The sequence below is a fragment of the Tursiops truncatus genome, chromosome 17 (assembly GCF_011762595.2).
Source record: "Tursiops truncatus isolate mTurTru1 chromosome 17, mTurTru1.mat.Y, whole genome shotgun sequence".
Taxonomy (NCBI): domain Eukaryota; kingdom Metazoa; phylum Chordata; class Mammalia; order Artiodactyla; family Delphinidae; genus Tursiops; species Tursiops truncatus.
In genome coordinates, this window is record NC_047050.1 from 39677153 (window position 1) to 39694363 (window position 17211).

General features: G+C 41.5%; 1 protein-coding gene across 1 annotated transcript; it reads right to left on the reverse strand.

Moving 5' to 3' along the window:
* Positions 1–9658: 9658 nt before the first annotated feature.
* Positions 9659–14248, reverse strand: UQCRB (ubiquinol-cytochrome c reductase binding protein). The gene is made up of 4 exons (XM_019925107.3): positions 14166–14248; positions 11570–11641; positions 10526–10692; positions 9659–9869 (listed from the first exon to the last, which is right to left on the reverse strand). The coding sequence occupies exons 1-4, from the start codon at positions 14182–14184 to the stop codon at positions 9792–9794; spliced, it is 336 nt and encodes a 111-aa protein (XP_019780666.1). The 5' UTR covers positions 14185–14248; the 3' UTR covers positions 9659–9791.
* Between the last annotated feature and the right edge of the window lie 2963 nt (positions 14249–17211).

The following is a 17211-nucleotide window of genomic DNA, read 5'->3' on the forward strand; positions in this document are numbered from 1 at the left end:
TTGTCAATCTCCTGGTATTTGTTAATACCAGGAGTGTATTAAAGTGTAAGTGACTCTAGTTTTTTTTACTGGTATGCTTTTAGAACAGACTGTGTGTCTTTGATTTCTTTTCAAGTCTTTTATTAGTAAAGTTCTTTTGGAAAATGGCAGCCTGGGGCTTGCCGGGTGGCGCAGTGGTGAAGAATCCGCCTGCCAATGCAGGGGACATGGTTTCAATCCCTGGTCTGGGAGGATCCCCTATGTCACAGAGCAGCTAAGTCCCTGCACTACAACTACTGAGCCTGCATGCCACAACTACTGAAGCCCACGCGCCTAGAGCCCGTGCTCCGCAATGAGAGAAGCCACCACAGTGAGAAGCCCGCACACCTCAAGGAAGAGTAGCCCCTGCTCGTAGCAACTAGAGAAAGCCTGCGTGCAGCCCCGAAGACCAAAAATGCAGCAAAAAATAAATAAATAAAAATTTAAAAAATGGCAGCCTGATAAAGGGCCCAAGTGTCCTTAAGTGAGCTACCTGAAGAAGAAGGACAGAAGAACTCACCTGAGTTACGCTTACAACTTCCTCAGGCCTCCAGCCCAGGCCTCTCTTCCTCCAGGATGACGCCCCCAGCAGTGTTTCAGACATTACATGAAATTTCTAAAAATCTTATATGTTCTGGTATAATGTTATAAGTCATAATTCTAGTTATTACTTTAAAATGTATATCTCAGAAATAACTAAAAAAAAAAAAGGAATCTTGAGATGGGCAGATTATCCTGGATTATCTGTGGGCCCAATGTAATCACTGGGGTTCTTACAAGAGGAGGCGGGGGTCAATGATAGGAGAAGGCTGTGAGCTGGTAGCAGCAGAGATTGGACTGATGTGGCCATGAACCAGGCAATGCTGGCAGCCTTGAAAAGCTGCAAGATTAAAGGAACAGATTCTCCCCCAGAACCTCCAGAAGGAACCAGCCCTGATGACACCTTGATTTTAGCTCTCTGAGACTTATGGGCTTCTGACCTCTAGAATGATAAGATGATAAATTTGGGCTGTTTTAAGCTAGGTTTGCCATGATTTGTTACAGCAGCAATAGGAAACTCATACACCTTCCATTGATTTCATGATAGTCTCCCAATACAAATGTCTGCTTAATTTAGCCACAATCCTTTCCAGTTGCTTATCACCCCCCTCCAGCCCTCAGCATGGTGTTTGGTCCACCTTCTGTGCTCCCACATCATCCCCTGCTTTCCCTGAAGAAGCCCGGCTCACCCTGAGTTGTGACTCTCTACCTGCTGGGCTACCTCCCCCTCTAGACTGCAAACTCAACAAGCACGAGGGTTGAGTGTGCTCTATCTTTGGAGCCCAGCAGCGAGCACAACCTATGAATAAACGTTAGTGAAATGAACAGATCAGAACTTTTTTGTACACAAATGTGTCAGAAAGGTGAAAACGCCTTGAGAAGTTAAAAAAAAAAAAAAGAAAAGATTTGAATTGATGGAGAAACATTTTGTATTATGCTCCTTTTGTATAGACAATGGAAATTATAAAAAATGGTATACTTATCTGAAAGGGAAATTCTGTTCTGATTTATGACAGGAGTTTTAAAAACTGACTTTCATGTGAACATGAAATACTAAACATACAATATTTTAGCTAAATCACTTGGATAGGACTGAAAGCAGAGCGAATGTAATCAATTTATGATATTATTAAAACCTAAGGGGAAATGAAATGTCCGTTTCAGTAACGCTGGGCGTGTCCATGTTTCTTACACTTCAGTATCATTGTAGGACACTTCAGCGGCTGCTTGCAAAATCTTGATGGTCTGCTAAACCTGGCTTTATCCAGGCTGGTGTGGAACACACATTGGAGACACTCGGGCTTAAGAGATCTCTCTCCCTTGCATGATATGGAGTTTTAAAGGATTTTTTCCCCTCCCCACCACAGTGTTCCCTGTCTAAATTTTTTAAGCCTTTGGACTCTATCCTACAAAAATGCAAGAGCACAAGTGCACGAGGATTTTCACTGCAGCTCTATTTGTAATAGCATTCCATTGGAAGCAACCCAAATGTCAATCAACTGGAAAGTGGTTGAATAAATTATGGGATATACATAATCTGGAGGGCTATGCTTTCCTTAAAAAGAATGAGGTAGTTTTATACATAGTACTTGCTTCAAAATCATAGTTCACTGCTCTGCTCAAAACCCTTCAGGCCTTCCAGTTTCATTTACATAAAATTCAAACTTATTCCCCAGGATAAAATGCCCTCCATGGGGGGCTGTGCCTGCCTTTCTGATCTTGGAGTTTGCATTCTCCCTCCTCCATTCGGATTCAGCAGGATGGCCTTCTCCATCAGTGTCCCCTCGCTGCTCCCCACTCACGCTCACTGCCACCACAAATCCTTTGCACTTGATGTTTTCTCAGCTGGGAATGTTCTTCCCTTGACCAATGTTTTTCAGCCTTAGTCACACAGTAAAACCATCTGCATTCCAGGCCGCATCCCAAGCCAATCAATTCAGAATCTCCAGAGTGGTACCCAGGCATCAATTCAGAATCTCCAGAGTGGTACCCAGGCACCAAAGTGGTTTCGGTTTGGGTTGTTTGTTTTTAAGCTTCCCAGGTGATTCCCTGAACAGCCCAGCTTGAGAACCAGGGTGGCTTCACCTGGTGGCTCCTCTCCAACATTCAGGGTATAGTTCAAATGTCACCTCCTCAGAGAAAGGATGATTACACTACTTTTCAAACCAAAGATAGATAACTGGTAGAGTTGAAAAAGAAAAATATAAGCAAAAGATGAGTACAAAATGAAATTGAATTTGTAAACATAAAGATGGTAAGTATGAGATGGCATATGCTGAAAAGACAACAGAGCAATATAAAGGCAGATGGAATTTAAATTTCAGTTTGCTCACTTGCTAACTGTGATCTTGTAGCAGTTACCCACTCTCTCTGAGCCTATATGAAAAGCGGATAATCATACCCACCTTGAAGAGGTTTTCTTTTTTTTTTTTTTTTTGTGGTACTTGGGCCTCTCACCATTGGGGCCTCTCCCATTGCGGAGCACAGGCTCCGGACGTGCAGGCTCAGCGGCCATGGCTCACGGGCCCAGCCGCTCCGTGGCATGTGGGATCCTCCCGGACCGGGGCACGAACCCGTGTCCCCTGCATCGGCAGGCGGACTCTCAACCACTGCACCACCAGGGAAGCCCTGAAGAGTTTTTTAAGGAATAACAAGACGACACATGGCACATAATGAACACTAGGTAAATAGTATTAGCTATTGTTAAGTAACAGAATGATTTTTTGAAGCAGTAATGCTTCAGAATTCCAAGAAAATAGAAAATGGCAAGTGTCTGGGGATCAGAGAGGGCTTCTCCAAGTAAGTAGAATTTAATTTTTGCCTTAAAGTAAAGCTAGAATACGGGCAAGAGGAGAGAATGGTGAGGGTTGCGAGTGGCATCCCAGGAGACAGGGAACAGGAGAGACAAAGATCAGACGTAGACTTTTGCAGAGTGCGTTTGGAGAAGAGGGAGTTAAACAAGAGGAAAGAGCTTGCCCAGAATGACAGTGCAGCAGTATGTCAGGATGGGCGAACCTTCTGTTTTCTGTCATACAGCATCTTTTCAGCACTGGCATTTCCCTGAATTAAATTGTGTCGGAGAGCAAGTCTCTGATTGGAAGCAGATCCATCAGGCGTAGAGGCAGAGAAGTGGGGGTGGTGGGAGACACTGCCTCCGACAGTTGGAGGCTGACTCTGGGCCATGAATTAGCCAGCCTCGAAGAAGCAAGCTTGTAAGGTTTCCCAGGGACAAACCACAAACCAGTTCCGCAGCCCTTGGTGCTCCCATGGGAAACCCCCAACTACCTAGGGTTGAGGGGTGGAGCCCAGCTCTGTGTGTGTGAGTCAAGGTCCTGGGTTGCCTTCAGGTTCCTGCAACCAAGGAACATTCAACGAAAGAACTACTAACAAAGGGCAGGCAGGGTTATGGGTGTGGGAGGGAGAACGCTGCAGGAGTCCTGAGAGGGACTGCCAACCTGTAGCTGGGGTGGGCTGGGGGAATACATACCCTAGTCTCTCTGCTTGCCTGCCCTCTTCTGCAGGTGAATTCCCATTGGCCAAGCCCAAGCCGGAAGCCAGAGGGCAAGGGTGTCCGTTGATGCAATCCATACAGGTCAGCCCCTGGGGCTCAGAGTGGGATGGAGGTGTGCAGAGAGTGGATCTGGAATGCCCAGCACAGCGAACAATCTGACAGAACGACAAGCCCACAGAAGGGGCTGATCACCAGCCTGCATCCTCAAGGGAACCCCCTTAGTGGGTCCCCTCCTCACCTTCCTCTCTACTTCCCACCTCCACGCCCTACACGCCCTCAACCAGCCTTGCCAACTGGACCTCCTAGTATCTCTCAAAAATAGACTTTGCTCACGCCATATACCTAATTCCACAAGGATTAAAGATTTATGGTTTTACTTCTTAGAGCTAAAAGTACTGGATGAAAACCTCGCTGGATATTTATATAACCACGGAGTAAAGGGAGGACTTCTCAAACATGACCTCAAAGGCAAAATCACAGAGGAGAAGACTGATTGTAATACATAAAAATTGGAAACTTCCATTTGACAAAAACCACCATGAACAAAGTTGAAAAGGCGTCAAAAAACAACCAAAACAAAATTCAAACAACGAAATAAGAAAATATCATTTCAGCAAGTTTAAGTAAAAGGAGTACTGTCTAAATATATAAAGGTCTTATACAAATAGATAAGAACTGACCCAAATTGGGGGGAGAGGGAGGAACTAAGAAGAAAACTAAACAAATAAGGAAAATGCTGTGAAAATAAAAATAGACACATAGGCAAAGGACATGAACAAGATTGATTAAGGAGGAAAAACAACCTGATAACAGCATATGGAAAAATGTTTAACTACTCAGTCCAAGAAATGCAAATTTAAACAAGAAACCCTTTCTCCAACCAAACTCACAAAGATTCTTAATGAGAATACTCAGTGCAGGCAGGGGTGCATTGAAAAGAGCCCTCGTGAATTGCCTAGAGGAGTATAAATTATTAGTCTTGAAAAGCAAATTGGCAGCTCAGTATTGAGAAACTTTAAAATGAATCTCCCTTAACCCAACTTGAAAATTCTGGGAATTTTTACTTGCTAGAATCTATTCAAACACTTTCCTGCTCACAGCATCTCAATGTGGCATATACCTTCCAAGTTTCACTTCCCCACCTCCCAGCTGACATCTGCCACTCCATCAATGTGAAACGACCCATTCTTCCCCAGGCATATGCCTGCGCTTCCCTGCCTCTGAGCACTTCCTGTTGATTTCCCTCGGCTTGGCTTGGCAGGCTTTGCTTACTTTTGGAATTAGCTAAGTAGTCAGAGGGTCTTCTCTGATCACCTGCCAAGTTGAGTTAGTTTTCCCTTCTCCATGTTTCCATAACACCCGGTGTATATAGGCTTACAGATAATTTACACATTTGTTTACATATATTTACATGTTTATATACCTATTTACATATCACTCTCCACCATCTTGGTTTCTCACTCTGTATCCCCTGTACTGGTGGTTTTCAACTGGAGGCAATTCTGTCCCCCAGGGGGGACATTTAGCCAAAAATGTCTGGAGACATTTTTGACAGTCGTAACTGGGGGAAAACCAGGATGCTGCTAAACACCCTACAATGTATAGGAAAGCCGCCAAAACAAAGAACTATCCAGCCCAAATGTCAATAGCGCCAATGTTCAGAAACCCTATCCTTCACCTAGCTTCTGCCTAGCATGAAACATAAAAAGCACACACCAAAAAATATACATATAATGAACAAGCCCAGTTTCTTATTCCGTACAATGCGTGTAATTATATCTATTCCAGAAGGTTGCAGGGAGGATTAAAAGGGACCACATATGGGGCTCCCCTGGTGGCACAGTTGTTGAGAGTCCACCTGCCGATGCAGGGGACACGGGTTCGTGCCCCGGTCCGGGAAGATCCCACATGCCGCGGAGCGGCTGGGCCCGTGAGCCATGACCGCGGAGCCTGTGCTCCGCAATGGGAGAGGCCACAACAGTGAGAGGCCCGCGTACCTCAAAAAAAAAAAAAAAGGGACCACATATGAACAGTGCCTGTTACAAAGTTGATACTCCATCCTAACAATAACTGCATAAATTAAAAATACAGACCCAGGATGTTTTGGTCCTGAAATAACGACTCATTTCATAAACCACTTCATTTTATAGCTGAGGAGCCCAAGCCTTTAAAGGATGACTTACCTAAAGTGTTGGCATCAGATCTGAGTTTCTAGTTTAGTGGCAAACCATACTTTAAATGCATGCATAAGAAAGGAATTAAAAGCTGACTCTTGTAAAACAAATAATTATCTTTTTTTTGGTTTGACTTATAAATACAATTTCATATATATGTATAAAATTTTCTTTAAAATAGTTAGAATACTAATACAACGATGATTCAATTGAATAATGTTACCAGAAGTTTCACAGGGATTTATTTTGAAATTACATTTTTGGCATTTTATGCAAAAATAGGCAAATGTATTAAAATACAAAGTTAAACAAATAATACATTCTTTCAACTGTAGGAGAGCTATAGTCAGAACCCAGAATAACATTTAAAATAGTTTGCCATAATACATAAGCCACTCAAATATTAACAAGCTTTCTGGAATCTATGCTAAAAATTAACCACCTTGTAATGATTCAGTTCTTCTTCCCTGCTCAATTGTTAATACATACAATGAAATTTCTTAGCAAAATATAATTCAGAGGCACCATCCGACCTGAGATCTCAGATTCTAACATGTTATGGCTTTTAATATGAATACCAGTATAACCAGAATTTAAACAAATTATGGCAAATAAGTTAACACATATATATTTTAACATCTATAGGCTTTATTAGGTGTTCCTTATACAGTCATCTGGTATGTTTAAAGAGTGAGCAATCATATAAAAGGAAATACGGTCAAAACCGATTGAAGTAATAAAATCCTGAAACTAAATAACATCTCATAATTCATTGCACAGCATATATTAGATTTCATTACATCAGTATATAGCTTAGTAGTAAATCCTCCTGATGGCCATAAACCTCTAAGGTGTTGTCAACTTGCAAAATGAAAGGGAAGGAGTTGGTGGGGGCAGAGAATGGACAAATCTACGGAAGTGCTGGTGCAGTGCACCTCTAAGTAGGAAAGTTGTAGTGTATCACCACCTAGTGGCTGAATTTAGTACCTCATTCTAATAAAGGGACCTTTTCCTGCTGTATCGTCTCATTCACCCTTTAACTGTATTCATCTCTGTGACTGTGGTTCCTAATATTCACGTCGCTCAAATGGGTAAACCCATTTGCATTTCACCCACCAGGCTGTCAAGGATTTGGTTAAGGTTTTATCCTTACCTAACCTTTGAATTCTATTTTGGTTATTTTCAAAGTCACGCAGTGGGGATGCCTATATTAACAAGATACCATCATTTGTGAATAGAGAATTATTATGGCTATAGGAATTTGGGGCTTTGGCCCAGTTTTTATTCTTATTACTGAATCTTTTAGTAAGTCAGAATAGTGCTTACCGTGTGCCAAGAACTGTTCTAAGAGCTTGACATACAATGAAGTCAGTTAATTTTCACAACAACCCTTAAAGTAGGTTATCATTAGCCCTATTTTAGGGCTGAGGAAACTGAGCCACAGAGAGGTTAAACCATATTCCTAAAATTACCCGGTAAGTGAATGGATTCAGATCTGGGCCGTCTAACCCAGAGTTGGCTCTGACTAATTCTACTATTCTGTCTACAGGATGATGAGCCACCAGCAATGTATGGAATTCATTTGAATTTATTTGAAAAGATCTGAGAAAAGAAATTGGAGCACTGAAACACTGGGAGGTCCTTGGTTGTCTGAGAATCTATCTTAGTTACCTAGTTAGGTCTAATAGGGAAGCATCACGACAGAAGTCAATCAACAGACCCTTAAGCGAACAGGCCCTTAACATGAGCATCTACCTACATCTTCTTGTTTCTCTGTGATTTGCAACACTGCTCCAAAAGTGTAATTCAGATTACAAAGTAAAATCACAAATCTTACAAAAATACTGAACATGTTAACGAACTGCTCTTATCATGATCAAAACCATGATCAAATGAGGATCTAGGCAACTTGGACAGACCCCGAAAAACTGACAAGAATGACCTCAGGACAGATGTTTCGAGTATCAAAGAGAAGATAGGTCTTAGGGAATTTAATGAGGCTTCCTAATATTTTAGCAAACTTTTAAAGACACTATGTACACGTTGAAAGTCACACGTGTTTGTCAAAATCTTATCACACTCCGTGGAAAAAATACATGCCAAATGTACACACCCGCTTTTGATTCTGTTTTAGGAATTTTAACTACAGGCATACCTCCTTTTATTGGGCTTCACAGATATCGTGTTTTTTACAAATTGAAGGTTTACGGCAGCCCTGTATCCAGCAAGTCTATTGGCGCCATTTTCCCAACAGCATTTGGAACTTCATGTCTCTCTCACATTTTGGCAGTTCTCGAAATATTTCAAACTTTATTATTATTATTGTGCTTGTTATGGTGATCAGTGATTTTTGATGTTATTACAACTTGCTGAAGGTATACATTGGTTTTTTAGACACAATGCTACTGTACACTTAATCGCACAGTTATAAACGTAACTTTTATATGCAATGGGAAACAAAAAACTTCAAGTGGCTCACTTTATTTTGGTATTTCCTTTATTGTGGTGGTCTAGAACTGAACCTGCAGTATCTCTCTATAACACAAAACTTGTTTTTCACATTCTGTTGCTTTGTTCTTCGAGGTAAGACCCCAATCAGACGTCCGCACCACACACAGCAGTGGCTTGTGGGACACCGTATGGACTGCAGGTTCCACACAGCTCCTCCCCCACTCGCTGTGGTTCCATGTTCTCGCTTCCACCAAAAAAACCTTTTCAGAATTTAGGGGTGGGAATGATGACGTTATTGAATGGTTCTAATTTATATTAAAAAATTAGACTATAGCCTTAAAGCTTTTAAATATTATTACTATCCAACGCTTATTATAGACTTTAATAATCATTTCCAAAGTGGAAAGTCACTGGGATCTGGGAAGAAAGTATGATATGTCTTTATATTTTTGACTATTTTTCTAATGTCTGTTTTTTATTTTCTAATACACATATTAGCACAGGAGCACATATATATAACTTATACAGACTCATATTGGGGCTGTATACATAATTTTTTTTTAAAAGATAGGATGCAAAAGCAATTATATTTGGACAACAGTGGTTGAAAAAAGGCTGTTTCCCAATCATAGCAAACTAAGGGGTGAATCCTCTCTCCTTTCATTCAGTAACTTTTGAAGTCTGAGAGCCAATCTGCTTGTGCTGTTTGCTTCAGGTAAAATAAACTCACTGGTGCTTGTTTCTTGCTCTATTCCATCCTTGCAAGGGAGGCCCTGTTGGGGCTTCTAAGTATCTTGCTAACAATCCAGATGTGACCATTCTACTTAAACTGATTCAAGTGGCTTCTCTGGGCCCCAGGAGGCAGTTAACCACTAACTGAAAAAATATCTCACAAGTTTGGAAAAAACTGTAACAGATAAGTAAATACAGTAGTTATTCAGAATAAGGTTTAGAATTCCAAAACTCCAACAATTATAATAGAGATTTATTTAAAGTAATACATTTACAGCCCAGATAGTTCTACATTGGACATTTCAGGTTTAACCAACTTCATAAAAATACTTCAGGATAGCTGCATCCAGATTTAGACTACATGATTATTTCTTTGCCCATTCTTCTCTCTCTTTTCTTTCCCGAATAACCTCTTTCAGATATGGTTCAAGGTAGAATTTATCCTAAAGAATGAATAAAAGAAAAATATTATATGCTACCATTACATACTGATATACCCCCAATACTCAATAGGTCTTAAACAACAAAAGAAATCTATCAAAATTAATTTCCAACTTAAGAAAATATATTCTCAAGCAGACCAAAAATTGCCTGCTTTTCTAAAATGTAAAAACCCATAAAGATACTGTAATAAGCTACTCTGATAGGTTATTAGAGAGAAGACTGTCAGAAAAGAAAAAGGAATGAGTCTACAATGCAGTTCAGGGGTGAGGGTTTGCTTCACAGCGTCCTTCCCAGGAGCCAGAAGGCCACTCAATGGGCCGATCACATGAACACCACCATTTTTTCATCCGAGCAGAAAGCAGAGTGTAGAGGGAGAACAATGGCCTGGGAGGCAAAAGACCTGGATTCTAGTCCTGGATCTCTATGTCAGCGGCCTGCTTAATGATTCTGGAAGTCACTTCATCTCTAAGTCTCAATGTGTTTACCTCTAAAATGGAACTAACACTTGCTCTACTAACCTCACCAGACTGTCATAAGGATTTTGATTTGACACAACTTTAAGAACTCTAAAGCACTATACAAAGGAATGTGTTCTCTGTTTCTAATACTCAATCCTTCATGGCCAACATTATCAGATACAAAAGAGCTGTTCTACCTCCTCATATTTTGTCCACTGCTCTTTAGGCAAGATCTGCTGGGTCATGGTCAGGTCCAGTGCTCTCTTAATGCGAAACACCCTCTCATTATAAACGTTCTCAGGAAGCCTTTTTATGGCTTCTTTTACATCGTCATTCTCATATATTGTATCATCTCGCATTAAGCCTATGATAAAAAACAAGAGAGTAAGATTGAATATGCATCTCAAAAATAAGGAATTTCTAAAAAATGAGTAAAATTATGACTTATAACCTAAGTCATTAACTTAACTTGGGTGGTAATATGAAGAGTTAGGTATCATGGAAACTCAATTCATTTCACACACAATAATGGGTTATTTAATGGATTATTTCTTAAATGGTACTATGGAAACAATATGAGTCTTTTAAAATCTACTGCCACAAAATTCACGTTTTATCTATAGCAATTTTAAAATCATTTAAAATGTCTACTTTGTTTTTAAACACATATCAATAGACTATATCTCTACTTTCTTATACTTTAATTCTGAGATCAAGGTATTAAAGAAGCTAAAAATGATAGTGTACTAAGGAACCAGTAACATTTAATGATGCTTCCCTCACGCTTCAATTACAAAAGATGAAGTTCATGGCAAAGTATGAAGTTCTAAAAAATAGTTCAGCCATCAAATAATTGTAAAGATGTCAGACAATTTTAACATTTGAAAAATCTCTACTTTCAAAGTTCATACAACTTAAATTTTAAAATGATAAGCGGAGGAGTTGAGAGAGGGAACATATAATAAGGAAAATGTTCTGCTACCATATTTCAAGAACATAAATCATTTCCAGCTCATACATTTGAGACAATTCCATCCCTCTCTTCTCATAATAATAAAAAGGAAATGGATTTAACAATAAAATGTGACCTAATTTTAAGATTTCTAGTGCACACAGGTGCAATTAGTTAACGTATTTTTGGGATCCATAACTCTTGCAAAAGCACAACTCTCAAAAAAAAAAAAAAAGCACTACTCTCAGAAAAAGAAAAACAAAAAACAGAAGAAAGCACAAATACTCACCCAGTTTATTGAACCCGGCAGCATTGTAATACCATTTTCGAATACCCTCCAGCCATTTGCTTGATGCTGCAACTGATATTGTCACACTGTTAACTGCTAACAGTTCACTTATATAGTACATAAGCAACCAGGTAAAAAATGCCAACACAAGAAGGAATTTCTTTTCAAAGCATATACCCTATGTATTGTAGATAAAAATAGCGTATTTTATCTATGAGCAAAAGTATTGCAGGTAAAAAAATTGGGCAATTAAGTCATGGGGAAAAAAGGATAAACTCAAAACACTTAACGTACTAAAGATCTGTAGGTACAATAAGTCCCCTGATATCCTCAGGGGATTGATTCCAGGACCCCCCTCAGATATCAAAATCCGAGAGGCTCAAGTTCCCTATATAAAATGGTGTAGTGTTTGCATATAACCTAAGCACATCTTCCTGTATACTTTAAATAATCTCTGGATTACTTATAATACTTAATACAATGTAAATGCTATGTGAATAGTTGTAAATCCGAAATAAATGCTATGTAAATAGTTGCCTGAGAGCAACAAGTTCAAGTTTTGCTTTTTTAAACTTTGTGGAACTTTTCCCCCAAATATCTTCCATCAGGAGGTTGGCTGGATCCTCGAATGTGGAACCTGTGGATACGGAGGGCCACTCCAGCTTCTCAAAGTCAAGCATCCCATTCCTTTTTGTCCCCCTGCTACCATCAGAATTGAGGGGTGGGGGATGAAAAAGAAACTGGGAACTTCTCCATCATTTGTAGTTTCAGAAATAGGTTATAGGAAATAACTGTAAACTTTTCAAGGGAGTTGGAGTTGTATGAAAAGATGAGATTTCAGCATACACCGGCAAATCTAAATGACCCCCATCCTCCAAAATTTTTATTCTACATTACCTTTATTTCACTTGGCTACTCTCTTTAAAAATATATGTATTTCTGGGAGGGTTTCGATACCATTAGTCAGTCATTTAATATTAATATGGACTAGTAAAAGAAGCACATTCTCCTACTCTCAAGCAGCTAACTTTCCACTGAGGGAATGGATATTTGAAAATGGATGAGGAAAAATAGGTAACGTTAAAACTCTCTGGGGAACAGGACTGAGCAGGATGGGTTACCCGGTAGGACCTAAGGGCAACATGATAGTGCCTGATGTTTACAGGAGACATGTGGTACAGAAGGGGAGGTATGGCAAGTTTAAATTTTCTTTTAAAGTTTTGTCTTAGGGTTAGCCCCTTACCAAAGAAGGAAACCAAACCCTCCTTTTACTTCAACCCCTCCTTAGTACATCACAGCTTTGGTAAATCTCCTTGGAAATGAAGCACCATGTATAACGTTACTTCTGGAAAGACAACTACCAAAGAGTCAACAATATACAAACATACTTATAGGAGATAAATTATTTGTAAACATAAAATTATCTGTAAACATATTTACCAGTGATGGTAATAATGATTACTATTCATTGAACACTCACTGTGTGCTAGGCACTATTCTATTTGCTTTACCACCATTAGCTAGAGCTATTTACAACACGCCTATCCTTGCAGAAGAGGAATAAGGCTTACATAAATTATCCCATCCAAGATCAAAGGCAGCTAATAATAGGGCTGAGGGCAGGTCTATCTAGTTTCCAAACACAGGGCAGAAGCAGAACGCCTACAGTATTTGTCAAGTTAATGAAATAATGCATTCTTAAATTTCTCCCCGACTCCCCAAAAGCTCAATGTCATTTAGGTTAACGAATTTTTCTGGCAATCTGATGTTTCCTAATAGCTTCACAATTGCTGGGGGCAGGGAAGAAGGAACCAACATTTTTTTAGAGCTATTCCAATTTATACCGCCAGAGGGCAGGGATTGGCAAAAAAAAACCACACACACAGGGAAAACTGCACTTTTTTCACGTTCTGTTTTAAGTATTCCGGTAATTTTTGCATCCTATTCCATAATAAATACATTTGTTCCAGTGCCTGGAATAAATACAAATTTCTCCAAATCCACAGATCAAGTTGACGTTCCAGATAAGCCAAGGTTAAACTGAAGTTTCGCTGTAACCCTTGCTCAGCTGCCTCTAATTCCCAGTTTGAGAAGCGCGAGAAGTGGAACGAGATTGAGATTTCCAATCCTACTTCCTCCGGTCACTTCGCCTCAGTTATCTTACCAGCCGAAAAGGGAAACTAGCACCATCTTCCTCGCACTAGCAGGAGAGTTTATCAAGCTAATAACGCACATGACAGCGCCTGGCTCACAGTAAGCACTCAGTTCACTTGGGTTGAAAGTCAGCCACTAATTATCTCCCCTGAACTCTTCTAAGGCCGAGGGGAAGGGCTGCTGAGCTCTAGCAGGCCGGAACGCCAGGGCTGTGGGAGACACCGCGGGCACCTTCACCAACAGCGGGTCCCATCACCAAACGAGCCGGGCCTGGAGACAGCAGGGGGGTGAGGCCAAGGCCTCCTTCAGGCGGCCGGGAGGCCGCCTTCCCTTTTGCCGCAAACCTGGCCATTTAGAGAGAGCAGAGGAAGAAGAGCAAGTTGCTGCGAGAATAAAAGTTTGAGCACGGCGATGCCCGCCAAGCAGGACACCGCTCACTTACCGGCAGGCCTACTCGCCATTTTAACCCGAGACAGAAGCGTTGCCTGCTGGGTAAGTCCTAGAGGTCGCGCAAGGTCCAGTGCGCAGGCGTGTTACGTCAACGTCGCGAGGAGGGGCGGGGGTGGGAGAGCGAGTGGGTGCAGGCGCAGGCGCAGTTCTGGCGGCCTGGCGGCCGGCGTTGGCACCTGCCCCGCGCCCCTCTCCGCAAGAATTACAGCAATCCCATAGGCTTGGACCCGCCCCTGGTTCCAAGAGGCATTCCATATGACAGGATGGAAAAAGCACTAGGCGAGGAATTAGGACACCCGGTCTTCAGCCTGGTTCTGTTGCTGACGAGCTCTAAGAGCTTGGGAAGCATAAATTGAGCCCTTTGTGACAAGCAACACGCTAAGCGTTTTATGGCCATATTTTCATTTAATTCTAAACCTATATGATAAATACTATGATTGTACCCATTGTAGAGAAGAGGAAACTGAGGCTTAGAAAGGTTGCATAAATTGTCCAAGGGCACACAAGCTAGGAAGAATCCGGATTCATCTTCTAGAATCTGAGAATACAGATAAAACTTCGGCACTCCTTAATTCTAGGGCTACATGCTACACCACTAATCCAGGAAACACTAACCCTCTCTCACCTTGTTTCTCCAGGTGAAGTTCTACCTCAAGCCATTATAGTGGAAGGTCAGTTGAAAAAAATTTTTAATATTAAATCTGAGATGTATAGCAGAATTCAAATGCAATTTTAAGGTAAAAGTACATTTTTAAGGTCTCAGTCCCAACATGTTAAGTCTAAGCTATAAAAACCTAGGGACAGCAATATCACAAATGGTTGAGGGAGGAGAATTTTACTAAAGGATGCAGAACAAAATTATTGGTTAGTGTGTGAGGCAGGGAGAGGGGACAAGTCAGACTCCCTGTTTACACCTTTCATCAAAATAAACTCCAGGTGTATTAAAGAGATTTAAAAGTTGGGGAAAAAAACACTCTAGGGACAGAAAACAATCCAAGTTAGGATGACTGATGCTTATGCAGTTACTGATGAACTTCTGCAACCACTACTGTCTGGGTCAGCTCAGTCTATGGTAACAAAATACTGTAGACTGAATAGCTTAAAAAATTTATTTTCTCACAGTTCTGGAGGTTAGAAGCATAAGATCAAGATGCCAGCATGGTCAGTTTTAGTTGAGAACTCTTTCCCTGTGGCTTGTAGAGGTCTGCCTTCTTACTGTGTCCTCCCATGGTAGAGAGAGAGCAAGCTCTTTTGTGTCCCTTACAAGGACACTAATACCGTCATGAAAGCCCCACCTTTATGACTTTATCTAAACCTGTATTATCTCTCAAAGGCCCCATCCAAATGCCATTACATTGAGGGTTAGAGCTTCATTACATGAATTTGGGGGTGGGGGGGGGTCACAATTCAGTCCAGAGCAACTACCCACCAATATCTACTTCTGTTTTCTTCCATCCTAAGCTGAGACCTGGGACAGTATAGAATGGCTAATTGTAAATCTAATTGTAAATCCAAAGGTTTAATGGTCTTAGTCACATTCCAATTCTAAAATTCTGTTGCCTTCTGCCTTTTTCTTTTTCTCTGTGCCACCACAAATTCTCAATATTACTCAGCGCTATATGCAGTACTATAAAGTGGTGAATGGCTGCTCCCAGAACTACACTAGCCAAAGTGAAGTTGGAAGATATGAAGAAATGCAGTACATTTGTAAGTTGGCACATCACCTTACAAGAAGTACTCAGTAGGGACTTCCCTGGTGGCACAGTGGTGAAGAATCCGCCTGCCAGTGCAAGGGACATGGGTTCGAGCCCTGGTCCGGGGACATCCCACATGCCGCAGAGCAGCTAAGCCCGTGCACCACAACTACTGAGCCTGCACTCTAAAGCCTGTGAGCCACAACTTCTGAGCTCGAGTGCCACAACTACTGAAGCTCACGCGTCTAGAGCCCGTGCTCTACAACAAGCCACCACAATGAGAAGCCTGTGCAGTGCAACAAAGAGTAGCCCCCGCTCACCGCAACTAGAGAAAGCCCACGCGCAGCAACGAAGACCCAACGCAGCCAAAATAAATTTTAAAGAAATTATTAAATTAAATAAAAAAGAAGTACTCGGTAAACTCTTCTCCCTCCCTCCTTACCCTTCAAGTTTCAGTTTTCTGGTTACAGGGTAAAGGTGGCAAGAAAAGGAAGACCTTGTCAAGGGATTATACCCAGGACTGTCAAAATCCAGCTCCTACAGGCATTAAGCCTAGAGAGCCTGGATGTTTGCTGGTAGCCATTAGTGTTGATTCAAAAATTATTTTTGGTTTTCCTTCTGGCATATGGCAGGATTGCACTTCTCTGCCCCCTTAAAGCTAGGCATGGCCATGTGATGCTTTGGCCAAGAAAAATGTGAGACCTTTTTTTTTTTTTTGCGGTATGCGGGCCTCTCCCGTTGCGGAGCACAGGCTCCGGATGCGCAGGCTCAGCGGCCATGGCTCACGGGCCCAGCCGCTCCGCGGCATGTGGGATCTTCCCGGACCGGGGCACGAACCCGCGTCCCCTGCATTGACAGGCAGACTCTCAACCACTGCACCACCAGGGAAGCCCCTGTGAGACGTTTTTAAGAGCAGTTTTTCACATTCCTTTCCCCTTCCATAGACTGGCTACATTTCGGACATGGTGGAAGCTCCATCAACCTCTGCCACTCGGATGACGTGGAGCAGAAATTTTTTGGCCCCAAGTTGGACATGTATGAAATAAAAACTTCTGGGGTTTTAGGGCTGTTCATTACAGCAGCACAGCTAGCCTGTTCTGAGGTTCTGAGCCATAGGAAGACTAGGCAGGATGGTTCCATGCTTCGCCTCCTGATTGAACCTTCTTCCTTGTTCCCTGTGTATTGATCTCATCCATTAGAGAACTCCGTGAAGGCACATATCCATGCCACACTCAGCACTGTATTCTAGGAACTCAAATGTCTGTTGGGCGCATGAATAAAATACGCCAACAGGAAGGCCCTGACAAATTATGAATCTAGTTTCTCACAAGGTTTCAGGATATC